Consider the following 17,659-nt stretch of genomic DNA (forward strand, 5'->3'; position numbering starts at 1 on the left):
CAATACTCATCTATGGAGCAGGAACGTGGAGGCTAATGATAAGGGTTCAGCTCAAGTTGACGAAAACTCAGCGAGCTATGGAAAGGAAAATGATAGATGTAACGTTAGGAGACTGGATGGTAGCAGAGTCGATCAGGGAACAAACGCGAGTTAATGACACCCGAGTCAAAATCAAGAGCAAGAAATGGGCTTGGGCAGAGTATGCAATACGAAGGCAAGGTAACCGCTGGTCTTTAAGGGTAACGGACTGGATTCTAAGAGAAGGCAAGCGTAGCAGGAGGCAGCCGACAGTTAGGTGGGCGGATGAGGTTAGGAAGTTTGCGGGGATACTGTGGCTGTAGGTGGCACAGGGCAGGGGCAATAGGAAAGACATGGGAGAGACCTTTGTTGTTGCAGGTGCCCAATGGACCAGCCGTGCATTCGGCAGATTCAGGCTGATGATGATGATGATGAAAAAGAATTGAAAGCGTTCGTGACGAACACTGATAAGAAGAGCTCGGCTGCACTCGTGCCAGCGATAAGGCGAGCATCAAAACTGCAGCATGGGACCTCCAAACGCTGGCGGCCTGCAATGGCTCCGTTAGCTTCGTTTTATTTTCGGGCCCCTGCACAAGCTACCCTTATTTCGCAAGATATTCAGCTTTCATTACATACGGAACCTCGTAAATGAGCATCAGTATTTCCGGACGGTCTGTTTGTTAGATCCTTGTTAATTTTAAATACAAGCTCGCCCTCAGTGTCATCAGCACGCGAGCACCAGCCGTGTGTTCAGCAGAAAGGGTAAAAGAAGAACCACTTCTCTTGGGCTCAGTGTGCTAAAATATAACAGCGCATAGAAGAAGAAAACAAAGACGGCCTCTTGAGACTGCTGTTTTGGGGCAAACCATGGAACAGGGGAGCGGTGCTACTTCCAAGTCTAAACTGCTAGACACCACCGTTGTTCCTTTCGATGCTGTGACGTATGCATCGGAGAGACAGACTGAATGGTATGTGAGCGCCTATGCCTGGGTATTGGTTTGCTAGAGTTATGAATGTAAATGCGGCTGGGTTGTACTCACGAGCCCCACCACCATACATTCAACCCTGACAACGGCAGAAATCTGGAAGACGAGCTACGTTATGTCGGGAATTTGCAACCGTTTACCGTTGTTGGTTAAGCGTCTTCTGCGGATGTCAAGATAGGCGCCGCTACCAGACTGTACGTGTCAGTGATTTGCCGTTTCCTTCCTGTCCTGGTTTATCTGTCCTGCCGAATGATGTGACGCTCGAATAAAATTAGAAAAAAAATAATGGCATCCTTAGAAAATACGGCCCCAGTAACCACATCTAGCACCAGGTCTGTAGGTAATTATTCCATCACAACTCCACCTCCCATTTTAAAGCTTTCCCACACTGTCTTTCCCCACATGCTCGCTTGCCTATGTGGGCAAGGTTGCCTCACGCACCTTTCTACCCATGCAGCGATCGTGGTTCTCTTTTTAACTCTCAATGCCTGCCGAGAACTGCCAACATTGCGGTTTTCTCTGAGCCCGTGTCCGAAATCAAGATACCCTAACCCTTGCGCAGGGAGATCTCGGCAGAGGTAATGCTTGTGGTCTCTGCGGTCACCGTGTGTGCAGTATTCGCGGTGCTCTACGTGCCTAGAACTCGGGGGCCATTGATGGAATCCCCAGAACAACGCGAGAGTCGTCCGAGAAGCTTCTACGACGCGGACGGCTCGACAGCATACAAATACGAGATCGTTCCGGATATCATCCATATTGTCAGGTAGGCACGCCACCTATGTCACACTTTGTGGGGCTCTAAAACATTCACCCAATATTTCGCGAAATACTCGGAGTTTTTCTTTGATGCCAAGAAAGTGTAGCGAAATGTTTTGGTTGAAAGTGTCTGATCGGGCACTGAAACAGACGTAGCCTGGACTTGAACGGGCCATGGCATAGTTGTTCGGCACATTGCAGTTTTGCATTCCTGCAAATAATACAAGAGCTGGTCGTTGTAGTTCTGAAGTTTCAGTGCCTTGGACGCGTTGCGCTTTAAACAAACTCTATCGTATTTGGGAGCACGAAGTTCCTCCTCCCTATAGTGACCGCCAATCTTAAATTCATGTGAAAAATCACAAGGTCAAACATTCCGCCGCGTGGTCTGCAATGTAGACGACGAAGTCAGCGGTCATCACTCCTGTCTCTTTGTCGCTGCAACTGAAGTAGAGTCAGTACTTCATAAATTGCTCACTGACGAGCAACATGGTACTGAGCAATACTGATAATAATAACACTTGCTTTCGTAAGTAAATTTGATGGTATTGAATTCTTATGGTGCAAGGGCAGCTTTGTCCAATGCACACCATTGCATAAGGTATTTTGTCTATGTAAGACGAGGTCAGAGACCCATCTCCAAAACAGTTTACCCAAGATAAGCCGAGCATCAGAGCAGAGGAACGCTCGTACCTGGCGACACTGGGGATCGAACCACGCACCTCCCCGTTGCGAGATGAATGCTGGCACCACTAGGCGACCGCTGCGGTTTGTCGGTAAATTTAGGTACCCTTGACGATAACGAGACAATCCGATAACAGCGGTATATACGAGTCTTGATCTTTATTAAGTCACGTAGTCGTCGAAGAAGCGATACTTAGCAGTATCTCTTTGCTAACCACTTTGCACACCGGGAGGTCTCACTGGTTATTTCACTGCACATGAAGAGTGAAAACTTCTGAGGCACCCCTGTGTCGCAGATATGTGTGGAACATAAGGAAACTTCAGGAAACATTATAGAGCAAGTGTCAAGCTTCCGATGCAAATTATAGTCCAGATAAAAAGAACGATGGATAACTGCAGTGAGCCTCTCCAAGCCAAATTAATGTTGTCATCCCCTCTGGCAGTGCGGTCGAGCCCATAGAGCGCTATGGTGAGTATAATGAGACTTGTTACTAATCTCAAGGCTTCTTTAAGTCCATTTTTTGTTGCCATCCTTCCTAAAAGGATGGGTTCGCCTTTTATTTTGTAGTCCTGATTGTATTTACTGGTTTTCTTCCTTACTCTAACAACGACTAATGCCGAGCATTCCAGTGCGCCGCACAGTGACTAGCGTAATATTGGGTCATTAATATCCGTGGCATTGGAACAATGGGACCCAATGGCAGTGAATTTTGCAATAGGGATACTGCCAGACGAAAGGAATGCACGTTTCATTACACATACGGCCAGACGAGTATCCGCACACATACACGTGCACAGACAGACACACGCACTCGGATGCTCACACACACACGTGTGTGTGATGATGATGAATTTTTATGGCGCAAGGGCATCTATGGCCATAGAGCGCCATGACACAAGGTATTTTTGACTTCTCAAGGTGAGGTCAAAGACCCACTTCCCCAACATTTCACCCTAAATAAGCCGAGCACCAGAGCAGGGGGAAGATTGTACCCATTGTATCACCGGTGGGTACCCGGCGGCACTGGAGATCGAGCCCTGCACCTTCTGCATGCGAGGCGGATGCTCAACCACTCGGCCACCGCTGCGGTCCTGCGTGCGTGCGTGCGTGCGTGCGTGTGCGTGTGCGTGTGCGTGTGCGTGTGCGCGCGCGCGCGCGCGCGTGCGTGCGTGTGTGTGTGTGTGTGTGTGTGTGTGTGTGTGTGTGTGTGTGTGTGTGTGTGTGTGTGTGTGTGTGTGTGTGTGTGTGTGTGTGTGTGTGTGTGTGTGTGTGTGTGTGTGTGTGTGTGTGTGTGTGTGTGTGTGTGTGTGTGTGTGTGTGTGTGTGTGTGTGTGTGTGTGTGTGTGTGTGTGTGTGTGTGTGTGTGTGTGTGTGTGTGTGTGTGTGTGTGTGTGTGTGTGTGTGTGTGTGTGTGTGTGTGTGTGTGTGTGTGTGTGTGTGTGTGTGTGTGTGTGTGTGTGTGTGTGTGTGTGTGTGTGTGTGTGTGTGTGTGTGTGTGTGTGTGTGTGTGTGTGTGTGTGTGTGTCATCACCAAAGAAGTCATCGCCACAACTTTCTGACGTAATAGCACAAACAATTCGCGTGGCAGTAGCATTTGCAACCTTAAATAACCAGTTACTATGACAATAAGGGCAGACCCCGGCAAATAACAAGACTGCTTCTAAACTGGGTCGTTTTTTTTTCCAACATAGCGAAAAATTGTTCGGGATTGTTTGAGCTTCTGCAGTTTACCTACAGGGCGGTGGTGGCGAAAAGCCTTTTTTGCCAAGACCTATGTTCCGGGGCTTTGTATATGAAGAAAAAAGAGGCGCCACGATCAACGCCTGTTTCCTAAAGAGCACTTTGACGACGTCGAGAATACCGGAAAGACGCCGTTTAGAATTTTGCTTAATTGGCTAGCGATGAGCCGAGAACCTAAATTTTACTTCGGAGCTTGCTGTTATCACCGCCATCCTCTCCTCAGTATGCGAATTAAATTTTTATGATGATTTTATGTTCGGTGTTAGGCTGGTAGGAGAACCTTCACTTCAGTTCATGGAAATCTGAACTGAGAAGAGCCGTATTATCATAATTTAATCAAGTATCCTGCCCAAAAATAAAAAAGCGAAATACTAAGCGCCGACTACCAGGTATTTCCACACCTCTCCAATGCAGCTGAACCATATCACCGCCACGTTTGCTTCTATGTAATTTTGAGAAACTATGGGGGGTAGCCGTCTTGTCCGGGTGCTTCTATTTGCGTCATCGCAAACTTCAACATATTTCATCACCATCATAATCATACCGGTCCAACCTTCATCAATATATATTGAGCAAAGTACGCTGCGGGCTAGTTGATTAATCACAATCATTCGAGAATACATACGTTAGCACACGACAGGCGAATACAAAGAGTTAACACAACTGCGCTGATATATTATTTATCATATATAACATATGATATGCGCTTATATGTTGATATTCAATGACAGGATGGCTGTGGCGCCGTGGGCCTATTTAGCGAGAATCTAATTAGAAAGGGCATGTGAAAGAATCAGAAACACTTTCCCAGACGCCTTTTCTCCTCAATGCCAGGACGAGCAGCCCTATTCTTTGGACGTTCATCTTGTTCGGATGCCCTTAAAAACGACCAGAAAAGCTGATGTAGTTGCTAAGGTTGGGTAAGGTTGGGTATTTGCTTTCCCTACTTCACAAAAAGTGACGTGCTGGACTGTCCTGTATTTGTTTCCTTCATTCATGCTGGCAGAATCTGCGGGCAGTTCGAATTCCGAGCGCTTTTCTTTTTTGAAAAAATTTTCTTTTTGTTTAACCCGTGAACTACTTGACTTGCAGCTCTTCGTAGTAAAAAAAAATTGTACATTATTCACTACTTTTGATTCTCTTATTTATTCCACATGAATGAAAAATATACCAATTCAAGAGGCCTTTAAATGCACTATGTATGGTCCATTACTAATTATTACGAGTAGGTAGTTGGATGGATTATCCTTGGTCAGCACGGCTCCTGGGCAGTATTTCCTCTTTCGACCTTCGGACGTTCCAATCGTCGGGACAATCTGTAGAATTCTTTCAATGCAAATGAAATCTTAACAGTTCCGAAAGTATCATGGAAGCTGCATAGAGGTCTGCAGGGTGTTATAATAACAATCTAAAGGATGTGTGTACCGGCAGGATAATATCACAGGCATCAGCCGGTACTTGCAAAGCATGCCGAAGAGGATAAAAGAATAGTTTGCTAAGCATGAATGGTGTGTGTCCAGTCGACAATGTATCAAACACGCAAGTCGAAACTCTTAATGCAGGCATTACCACAAATAGCAAACGGCAACTAGCTGACAAAGCAGCCACGATTTTAATCTTTTTTTCTTTTAGTCATTGCGTCTTCTTACTAAAAGATCCAGCAAGGGAAAGAAATTTTTTTTTCCGGAGGCACACCAACTTAGTTCGGCTTTCTAAAAGCCCGCTCAAATTGTAAAAGCCTTGTTTCCTCTATAAATTATGTTTAAAATTTGTGGGCATGGCCTGACTGTGACAAGAAAAAAAAGAAGGCAATGCAAATTCATCCATTATTATCCGACGACACATTTGAAGAGTAATTACTCTGTTAAACGTGTTTTGGATGCAGGTACAATCAGACTGAACTGACCTTTATGGATGTCGTGCACCTTCGGTCTATGTACCTGAACCACAGGCCTAGGACCATAATGGTACACTGTAGCCCCTGCGGCTTCACAGGGCGTTTCGTCAACTGGACAGAAGGCATCAACTTCACCTTCGTGTCCTACGATTTCCCCCGCGAGGTCTTTGGGAGGAAGATTCAAGTAAATACGAAAGTTCTGGTCTCCACTGAGCCCTGCTTGTTAAGTCAAGATATGAAATTTTCCCGCGCCTCCTAGCACCTTTCACTCGCATTAAATACTAAGAATATTTTTTTTGCTACCCTCGGGTTGCTAAAGGGAAGCGCATTTTTCAGTAGCGCAAGATGGGGTGGTACAGATGGGGCAAAAAGACTAATGTAAGAAACCGAGTGACTAATTATGCATTTAGTATGATTTCTCGAGCGAAAAACTCAGAAAATACCGCGGCATCATTAGCTCCACGCCTTAAACTTTGCGTGCCAAAAGCCTCGTACGGGAAACGTCATGCCTTAAAAGCCGCATACTATTCCCCTTCTCAATATGTTCTACCGACAATTACCCAGCCCTGGAACCAGCATTTTTTTCTTGTGTTTCGAGAAGAAACAGCAGAAGAAGGCGTAATAAAAAAAAAGTGTCAGACGGAAAGAAAACGAAACATTAACGTTGCTTAGCAAAGGGGTGTGCTAACCATATTCATGCCCAACAATTTTGAACAAAAACATTTTCGAGCGGGAGACATTTTAGGAATGGAATTCTTTTCAAATAATGTAAAATTTCTCTGTAGTGATGAATATATGTGCAGAACACTCGACGGCTGTTCTGCAGTTTTTTTTTTCTTTCTATAAACGTTTTAGCTTTCATCAAAGCGTTGCCCATTGTTTTTCTATCGCACTCTTAACTGTTCGATGTGTTCCATTGAAGCATTTGATAAGAAAGATTTGCTGCACATCAGACCGATGTACCATTACCTTTAATATTTTCATAACAGCATCTTATAATTTTCAAAATTTTTGTCCTAGAATGTGGACATGAACAGAACGGACGACACAAGACTACAAGCGCCTGTCGTTTTGTGTCGTCCCTTTTGTAATATAGTTAGCGCACCACTTTGTAAAGATGTTCAACCAACTGCCTCTCTTTAAAGCTTTGTTAACCTTGTCCGCTGGCCCCGCAGGTGAATCACTATCTTTGCACTTTCTTTTGACCAAAACCAACGAACAATGATCAAAAGTCGAAATGGTAATCGAATTAAAATGCAAAATTCTTCAAAGGCGGGCACATGATCAACGATCAGGGCATGCAGGCTGGTCTGAAAGTATCCAAAGAGGCAGTAAGCCGGAATCAAAATGTGACCACATTCAACGAAGAAAGCCGCCAGATTATTCACATGAGGTGGGAGCATTATACTGTGCAGAAAAAAAGCGGGAATGATACGACCTCAGAATAGCGCGGCGTACTGCGTATCAGGGTGATGGACGCAGTGGAACCATTAAGAGGGCGTCTGAACTCGGGGCTTTTGAAAACGGCGCAAAAGCAACGGGGCATTCCGAGCGTGGCATTTGACACGGGGCTTCAGACATTGAATGCTTCAGTGCACTGCCTTTAATCACTAAGTCGCTGCCAATAAGTGAAGACAGCTTGTAGTAGTTTCCTGGACATTTTCAGACAAAAAATACTGGAAACTTAATTACTTCTCTGTCGTAATTTACATATCGCTTGTACAGGCAAGTAAAATAGGACAAAAATGCCGAACTACAAACATACAGTGCAGGAGGCTTCCCAGAAATACTCGCTCTGCATTTTGCTACTGCAGTAATCACAGGGATTCTGGTATTCGAAGAGCGGTGCTTATGAAAAACAGCGTATCAACGACTACAGATTTGCATCCAAAAGTAATTAGAGCTCTTATTATCCGAAGACCAAATGAAAAATTTGGAGCAAGCGACCAGCCCTGTATAGAGTACCTCTCGAAACGCAGCCGTGCAGTATGACCGACAGCGGAATTGCCCCAAAGCCTTATGGTCAATATTTGGAGCCAACTTCCACCCTACAAAGTCTCGGGGAGTAACCCGTGTTTGTATGGCTACAGAGAGACCAACAAATCTGATGATGCAACTAGAAATGAGAAGCGCATTTACGTACTACTCTCGTACAAGCACTTCTTAGAAGTGGTCTATAAACCCTCGACTGAAACAGCAAGCATACAACTGTGACTGTCCTTCCCAACTTTCTGTACCCATGTGGCCTCCATAGTGGACTGCACACCTGCCCGAAGTTTGATGACGGCTTTGGCGATAACCAACCCGCGCGTCCGTCATGTGTCTGGTTGTTCGTATATTTTCATTAATGGACCTCAGAACCACTAATCGTCAATTCCGTGCGGTTGCGCGGGAATGGTTTGTTAACACTCCGGGTGGCGACCTAGGTGCTTCGGTAACTAGCCACCTATTGCAGCATGTGTACGTTCCCTGGAACTGTGGGAACGTCCTCTTTCAGCATGTGGGAGCGTTTCCCCTAATAATTGTTTCTGGGAGAGAAATATTGCGACGACCGCGAGCTGTCGTCTGCCTGTTAGTTGAAGTAAGTTGGTTGAAGTAAGTCTGAAGTTAGATGAAGTTGAAGTTAGTTGAAGTAAGGAAGTGAAGTAAGCAGACCTCCAGATGACGTTCAGAGGACGTCCGTCTAGTGCTCGCTGCTACATGCTCTCTCAGAACAGTGGACGCTCCTAAGTAGGGCGGCCTAGCTCAGTTGATAGCCTATATGCTGCTGTAATCCATTTAATTTCACTGTACCTCTATCTTTCTGTATTCCGGCCAAATAATTCAATCACTTTCTGAGTTTAATCCCACCTAATCGGGCGGTTTATTGGCGAAGCTACGAGACGAGACCCACCAAGAAGAATAAGAAGCATCAACCGGCAATATATACAAGAGCGATGCACGTGTCTACTGCCGTGTATATATAGAGGGCTGGTGAAATCTCCCCAGCTCACAGGGTCTGCATTTCGTCCTTTGATATTATAAGACTTTCATTGGGACATTTAGCAGACCCCAGAGTCACACAATATTTGAAGGGTGACGAGTTGCGCCGTACTCACACGCGATCGGACCCCGGAAGCTTGACAGAAACTATAAGTGCCCGACTGTGTTGCTCAATAGCAGGCTTTGCGGCCCGAGAGCAATTATTATACGCGATACTGGAGGGGAACATTGTAGTTTGTTCAGGGGTGCAGAAAATAGGAAAGAAAGTATAACATCAATATCCATTTCATGTTCAAGAGCAGGGGAAGGTAAACATTCATAGAAAACACAAAAAGAAGCACAGTGGAGAGGGTTCAAAATGAGCAAACTACTGAAAAATTATCATGAAATGCCTTTCCACAGTTACCAGGACTCATTACTCAATATAACTGTTGGCCGACCATCTGCAGCCATGCTATATGATGCCAACTAATGCGGTACGTTGGACGGCATGCATATTTCATACTGCTGACTGCCAAACAGTGAGCAATTTCTTACTGCCGGAACTACAAAGGACTACCTGCGGCGTCAGAGCAGTCGTCATAAGTCTTAACTGAAAACTATCCCTCATTTGCATGGCAAAAACAAATCTTATTTTGATGGGGTGGTGGACATGTGCTCTCGAAAATATCCCTTGGCCTGCGATACTATAATCCAGGAACGTGCATAGCCCACGTGAAACTTGCAGTATAAACGTTTTCATAAGCTGGTGTAGGACGGGCTGCGGCACAGGGGTTCCAATACCGCTTTCACCCAGAATGTCTGCGCAACATATTTGAACTTCTCTCGTGTGGTGGTCCTCTCGCAATGCAGGTACCCCACCACTCAACTGACGTTGCGCGCCTTCGTATCCTGATGCGGTACGGAGGCATCTACCTGGATAGAGACGTGTTCGTGGTCAGGCCTCTACGCCGATTCTTGCGCTACGAGGCAACGCTCACCTGTCCCCAAGGAGAATCGATCGGCAACATGCTCATGATCTTTCACAAAGACTCACGCTTGCTCAAGCTTTATCACGAAACCTACCGCGAGTGAGTACCCCATGCATGTTGGTGCATTTCATGTGTTTCGTGGGCACCGTATTTGCAAGTCTTTCAAGATTCGCCTAGGGCCACTTTGAACAGCTGCATCCATATCCTGTTCTGAACAGCTGCATCCATATCCTGTTCCTACTGAAATGTTTCATATGAGTCGCTCGTACAGAATTATGATAATATGAAGCGCATGAGGTATGGAAAAATATATGAAACTTTATATCTCGTCTGTAAGAAGTCCATAAGTGGTCCACATGATATCCATATGACTTTCTTAAAGTGTACATAACCTCATATGGAATCCGTAAGTTTCCTTAGGTGCTTTCTGTATAGCCAATATCGACTCCATATGTTCTATATTGACTCAATAAAATCTACATGGAAAGCTATAAAATTATGGCACTCGTCATATGAAAATCTTCAGCAGGGCTATTATTAAGAAAAACTTTGTTTGGAATATTGTGCTTTGTTGATGATCGTCTGTCCTAAAACGGCGCTTTTATTCCTCCGAGAACTGTATTTCGAAAGCAAACGTTATTTTCCAGCCCTCTTGATTGATAGCTGCGACGTAAGTAATGAGCAAAACTTCGTTTTCACTGACTTTAAGTGAATGGCATTGCAGCGTAGTTTCACAGATGTGCGTCACCAAAATAAAACATTGATGACATCGGACTGTGTGAGCATGCATTGCATTTTCAAGCAATTCTATATCATAACTGCTCTGCTTTCAGTGAAAGTAACACCTAACAAGAACGGGCCGATCAGTAGATATGGTTCAAGTTCAGTATATTCTAGCGATCTTTTTAGCAATGCCCTGCACTTTCCTGCGATCTTTTTAGCAATGCCCTGAGCTTCGCTCACATAACGCGGGTTCGGCCCAGAGCAAGCTGAAGGCACAGCGAACGTACATCGCGCGCCACTGCTGTCGCTTCAAAAGCCCTTATAAAAATGGTTTATAGACTGTCTATAGACTTCTCATAGACACTATTGCCTTACTATACAAATTTTTATTGTCTATTTATAGTCATTATACTGCCTGTAGGCAAAAAGCTACTAAAATTGTATGACCATTATTCTATGGATTGTCTATAGACTGTCTAAAGGATTCGCATTGCCTATGCACTGTTGTTAAGGGTTTGTCTATAGAGGGTCTATAGACTTTATGACAGAATTTTATAGACAGTCTGTAGACTAAATAAATTTTTGTAAGGGGAAGGAAGGCGCAGTTGTTTGAGAGCACAAGTGTTTGTCACACAGTAAGCTGGATTACGCAACACCCCACTAATCGCTAGGCCTCTGTACAACGCGTAGCCCTACCGCAGCACACAGAAAGGGGCCCGCGGAGCCGCGCGCTCAAAGCAAAGACTACACACGCCCTCGCAGCGGCGCTAAGGAAGCTCGCAGGCAGCGCAGACAACGAAATGGTCACATCGCGCCCGACACCGCACGAGGGAGGATGGGGAATGCGTGGATGCGCAACTTGAAGACACAGGCCTTAAGCCGATGGCCCATCGCGCATCCCCACCGCCTATGGCCACGGAGAACCAGACAGATCAGCCTCTCCCAACTATAAGGAGCGTCAGCAAAGCACACGCGACCGCGAGCAGACGCAGGTCGGGCTTGGACTCGAGCAAGCATACAAAGAGCTCGCGTTAAACCACCCACGCTCTTGGTTCCCCGGCAAAGGCTCGGGAACAGGGAGGCAAGCACCACGGACATTTCTGCTGTCCGAGTCGGTGTCCCCACTCTTTTCCATCTCGCCTAAACTACATTCCAAACCCCACTAGGAGTGGCCCAATGGGGGCGCGAGGTAAAAGTGAGAAGTACGGAAAAGTGGGTGTTTGGCCCACCACGGTGGCTTACTGGTTAGGGCGCTCGGCTACTGATACGGAGCACCCGGGTTCGAACCCGACCGCGGCGGCTGCGTTTTTATGGAGGCGAAACGCTAATTAAGGCGCCCGTGCACTGTGCGATGTCAGTGCACGTTAAAAATCCCCAGGTGGTCGAAATTATTCCAGAGCCCTCCACGGCGGCACCTCTTTCTTCCTTTCTTCTTCTTTCACTCCCTCCTTTAACGCTTTTCTTACGGCGCGGTTCAGGTGTCCGCCGATATATGAGACAGATACTGCGCCATATCCTTTCCCCCAAAACCAATTATTGCTTGGCAGCTGTTCGCGGAACAGCTTCTTTTGCTGTTGCTATATTATTTGCTATATTTATTATTTGCTATATTATTGCCTGGCGTTAAATCCAATGGCGGCATGGCAGGAAAAATGCTGCAAGCGGCGCTTGAATAAAAACTGACCTTTTTAAAAAGCCAAGAGTGATTTTCATGGCAAATGCTAGCAAATTCAGGGCAACACTTCTACCTCCGTACGAGTTTTTCATGATCCTCAGCGGGCTGGTTTATCATCCATAAAATCATTAGAGTTCAATGAAAATAAGTAGGTGGAACCCAAGAGTGCACCCTGCTGGCTATATTGGCCTATTCAGGCGAAATCAAAGCAGACGGGTAGCATAACTATTACAGGCATATCTCCTAATTCAGGAAAAGCGGCGGCTTCGCGTTGCAGCGTTCATCAATTTCGATTCCTGGGCATGCATGACCTTTTAAAATCACATTTTTCTTTCTTTATGTTTTACTATGATTGGAAAGACAAAAACTACAATCAAATCTGAAACACCTACAGCTTGTGTCTAGTTGTAGACTCTTTGTAATAGATTGTTGCTCCAGACAGTACATCCACCAATCAAGCGCTCAAATATGCAGAGTGGAGTAATCTCTGCTTCATGTGATAAAGCTTGAATATTGAAAGAAACAATCACCCAAAGCTCATCCTCTGATGCACGAATATCAGCAGCGGCTGGTTGAGCTATCGCTCAACCAATTCCATGGGATCGGAGGCGAAGCGCAAAAGGTGCCCTCATGTTAAAAAACACCGAGTAGTCTAAATTATTGCGGAGCTCCTTACAACAGTGTCCTTCGTAGCACAGGTTTCGCTTCTGGACGTTAGACACCACAATTTGTGGAGCAGCTACCAAAGCGGAAGTCAGGAGCGTGAAAGGAGACAAAACAAGCGCTGACTCGACACTGATGTCCCTCTCCTGTTCCTGTCTTTTCGCGCTGGCAGATTCACTGTGACGTCGTACCATGTTGCCCAAATTTTCGTCGTGCCACAATTTACATTTTAGATCTTCTACTTGTGCCCCGCCGCGGTGGCTCAGTGGTTAGGGCGCTCGACTACTGATCCGGAGTTCCCGGGCTCGAACCAGACCGCGGCGGCTGCGTTTTTATGGAGGAAAAACGCTAAGGCGCCCGTGTGCTGTGCGATGTCAGTGCACGTTAAAGATCCCCAAGTGGTCGAAATTATTCCGGAGCCCTCCACTACGGACCTATTTGTTCCTCTCTTCTTTCACTCCCTCCTTTATCCCTTCCCTTATGGCACGGTTCAGGTGTCCAACGATATATATGAGACAGATACTGCGCCATTTCCTTTCCACCAAAAACCAATTATTATTATCTTCTACTTGTCGATCTTGCTCATAGGGGTCGGTGCTCCGATTCGCGGGCGCGTAGTTCAGTATCTCGGTGAATCTCACTTTTTGGATCGTCGCTGTGTTTTAGCGGTTCCTGTCCTTGGACTCTTTTAACGCCGCGAAGCAAAGAAAGCGGTAACAGACGCTCCTCTCGCCAGGCCCCTGATGCAGCACATGTCCAGGCTAGCGCACATTGTTCAAGCGCCGCGTCCCGAGAACAGGTTTAGGCATGACATCGTTACACATTGTATATGGCACTGCTTTCAACGCAACTGACTTGCAACGCTGGTCCAAGGGGTTTGTGCATTTGCTTGCACTGACCTAACGCGTGGGCGCACCGCGTGTCCCCGCGTCTTTTTTGCGGCGATCCGCCGCAACACGTACCGGCGTCACACGTCTGTGATTGGCCATTGGCCTACGTGGCCTGCGTATTCAGCGTCATGACGTCTCGCCCGGTTGCTCCGCCTTTCATGGGCACCTTGGCTCTCTATCCTCTCATCACTCCGTCCTCTTCTCCTGTTTGACACCCGAATGGTGGTCACGTGCTCGCAGGCGCACCGGTGTAGCCAATGTTGTAAACAGCTAGCGCTGGAAGAGCCAGAACCGTGTGAAAAGAATACCCAGCTTCTGTGTCCAACGATAAACTATTTCAGTAGGAGGCGCCACGTAGCGCTCTGGGTCACTGCTTAAGGCACTCTGCTGATCACCCTATCTTTTGTGGTCAATCCTGTCTCCTCCTGCATATCGGCGTGCGTTTAATTTTATGTTTTTGTCACTCCTATTACTGCACCCAGAGCTTTTTTTCGCTTTCTTATCTTTTACTTTGCATCAACTTTACAGCTACGCCGAGGAAAAATTACAGTTGGCCCGCACTGATAGCCCAGGAAATTATAATTCCAACGAACTACTCTCATCGAAAACAAAGCTTTTCTAAGCTTGAAAAGGTCAGAAAACGAAATGCAGGTGTCGCCAACAGCAGCCGTTTCGCTAGTACCTTTCGGAAGTTGTGCATAAATCACTGTTGTGTACACGGCGCGCACATCTCGATGAAGTGTGTATACCTTGCGCAGGTTCAACGACTCCCTGTGGTACTACAACGCTGGCAAACTGCCAACCCTTCGGCTGGTCGACAAGCACCCGCACCTCCTGAACCGCATGTACAGCAGCCTGGAAATCTCCCTCGATATGATCGCCATGTTGTACGAGCCACACGCGTACCCTAACTGGCGCGACGCTTACGCCATGCACACGTACATTTCCTTCCGGAAACAGTCGCAGCATGACCCTCTGCACAACAGAGACTTAGACACGGCTACCATCCGGGACCTCGACAATGCGATGGGGCAGATGGCCCGTTCGGTGCTGTTTGGTACCTCGGACTTCGTAGGCCCGGACGTGCCTGTCGTAAGCTTCGAAGAGCTTGCAGCCAGAAAAGACCGGGGCGAAGACCTGACGAAGATGCGCCCTGGAAATGCCAAGCCCTTTTACCGATAACGCAGCCCTTAATATTAAGTGTCACTTTTCGGCGCCCTCCACCTCTGCAAATCATGTAAGGGAAGAGCTCGGAGACCTTCACGTGCCTCAAGTGTCATCGGTTGAAGCGCCTTGTGCAGCTGAGTTTTATTGCTCGACCTCAGCGTGCACGTGGCAGTTTTTAATAAAGAAAAGCTAGAAAAACAACCTACTTATGCGCGCAGCTGTGTTGAAGTATCCGCAGCTGTCTTCTTGCAATTGTGTGAGATTACTAGTGTAATATATGACTTGATCGGTACATGCATAAGTGTACATGCTCGGTACATGGATAATGGCGTGTATTAACATCGCGATGCTGCTGTTCTTTTCTGAGGGGCGCAAAAGTGGAGGGGTCCGAAGCAATTTCGAGCAGCAGGGCCTCCTGCACTGGCACCGTCAAGGAGACTGGCGTTTTGGGTTCCGTCTCCACCGATACATGGTCCCTGGAACCACAAGACTGTCTCACGTGGTAAATAAGAAGGACGCCGTATGCTTCCCTGCGTTTTTTCTTCACATTTCTTCATCCTTTAGATCAACAAGAGTTGTCATTGAACCTCATCGCGCATATCTTCCATCGGAGATCACCCCTGCGTCAAGACCGCGCTCACCCTTACGGAGCCTTCATGAACCTCGGGTTCACCTCTATATTCCTGGAATTACGAAGAAGGCTGGTGTATCACTACCTGCTCTCAAACAACTGACATTGAATCACCTGCATTCTTACCACAGTCACCGCAAACATGTTTACACAGATGGATCAGTTCACTCGACCAGTTCTGCGGGGTCGGTGGAGATACCGGCCAGATCCATCTTCATGAAAGTGAAGACGACCTATCCAACATCTTCAACTGGTGCGGATCTCGCAGGCTTACGGGCTGCGGTAGAGTTCATCAGTCAGGAACCTCCACATGACTGGACGGTTTTCACCGACTCTAAAGCAGCCCTTCAAGCCCTGCAAGCTGCGCTACGCCGCGGGTCGCAGGAACAACTTGTTGCTGAGATCCGTCTACTGTACCACGACACCGTTTCCAAAGGTCATGAGATCATTTTTCAATGGCTGCTAGGACACTGTGGTATTAACGGTAATCACCAGGCCGATCCGGCTGCGCGTTCTGCTCACAACGACGGACTTCCAGTGAGGATCCCAATATCAAGACCTGACGCTGCGTGTAGGCTTCGCCCTTTGGCGCTGGAGCTCACACTTTTAGCGTGGAACACGGGAGAGTTTTGCAAACTCCGCCTCAAGGCACTGGACCCTGGACTGCGCCTTCGTCTTCCACGTAACTTAGCACGTCGCGACGCAACATTGTTATGCCGTTTATGGATCGGCGTTGCTTTTAGCAACCACTATGCTTTCCGGATGGGGATGGCCGACAGTCCTGCCTGTGAAAGCTGCGGTTGTGAGGAGACCATCGCTCATCTTCTCTTTGAGTGCCCTGCATTTGCGAGTGCAAGGCATACACTGCGTTGTGCCCTGGACCGCCTCGATCCTCGCCCATTAACAGAGCAAAAGATCCTCGGTCCGTGGCCACAGCAGTCGACTGCCCTCAAGGCATACAAGGCACTCTTTGCCTACTTGAGAGCGACTGGATTGATTGACAAATTGTGAGAGCGTTGTGCGTGTGTGTGTGTGTGTTATGCCTTTTTCCCCTTCTCTCTTCCTCCTTTTAGCCCCCTAATCCCTCTCCCCCAGTGCAGGGTAGCCAACTGGAACCCCTTTCTGGTTAACATCCCGGTCTTTCCCTCCTCCTCTTTATCTATCTATCTATCTGTGAAAGATGACAGCTTCGGTAACTGCGCCGGTCGGCAATAATATCTCAATTTGTTCACTAGTTTTTGGGCGTGCGTCTTTTTTCTCATGCATATGTTAGGTACCGCTGTTCGAAAAATTGAACAGCTTTCCATTTTTTTTTCCTTTCACCCGGGCGATAAAACTCTGCAGCGCGTTTCCTGCTTGAGTCATCCATTTTGCATGAGCAAAAAGAAAAGGTTACAAATCTGGCACTGCCATATAAAAAGAAGCATTGAGATACATGTTTAGATTGGATTGGATTAGTAAAACGTTTATTTACGCCTACAGTAAAACGCGTGCTCCGGACGGGGCCCACGCCGCCTTCTGGGCGCCGGCCGCGCGGTATGGGCCCGCGCTCGCCGTTGTCGGCTCGCTGGGTCCCTGATGGGCCAGCGTCTCGATGACCTCCTGGACTGACGGCCCAGAGCTGTTCATTTTGATTGTCGCTCCCTGCGGCTGCTTCGAGTCGAGGCGCGCGGGATCCTCCTAGAAAAAATAAATCTCCGGAAAGACGACCTCGCCAAGAGCCCGCTATGCGAACCCCCACCGGTAAACATGTGGTTTCCATACATTTGCTTACATTGAGGTGGAGTGACGTTCCGCAATGTGTTTCTCGGTATAGCCATTGCCTCCGCAGACAATCCCGGCTTCTGACGCGGGGACACATGCGCGCAAGTACCTTTT

General features: G+C 47.2%; 1 protein-coding gene across 1 annotated transcript; it reads left to right on the forward strand.

The window, feature by feature from the left end:
• Positions 1-778: 778 nt before the first annotated feature.
• Positions 779-15,233, forward strand: LOC144107191 (uncharacterized). The gene is made up of 5 exons (XM_077640201.1): positions 779-986; positions 1,567-1,767; positions 6,068-6,263; positions 9,914-10,131; positions 14,742-15,233. Exons 1-5 carry the CDS (start codon positions 886-888, stop codon positions 15,163-15,165), a joined length of 1,140 nt encoding a protein of 379 aa, XP_077496327.1. The 5' UTR covers positions 779-885; the 3' UTR covers positions 15,166-15,233.
• Positions 15,234-17,659: the final 2,426 nt, after the last annotated feature.

This window comes from Amblyomma americanum, chromosome 10 (genome assembly GCF_052857255.1).
Source record: "Amblyomma americanum isolate KBUSLIRL-KWMA chromosome 10, ASM5285725v1, whole genome shotgun sequence".
Classification (NCBI taxonomy): domain Eukaryota; kingdom Metazoa; phylum Arthropoda; class Arachnida; order Ixodida; family Ixodidae; genus Amblyomma; species Amblyomma americanum.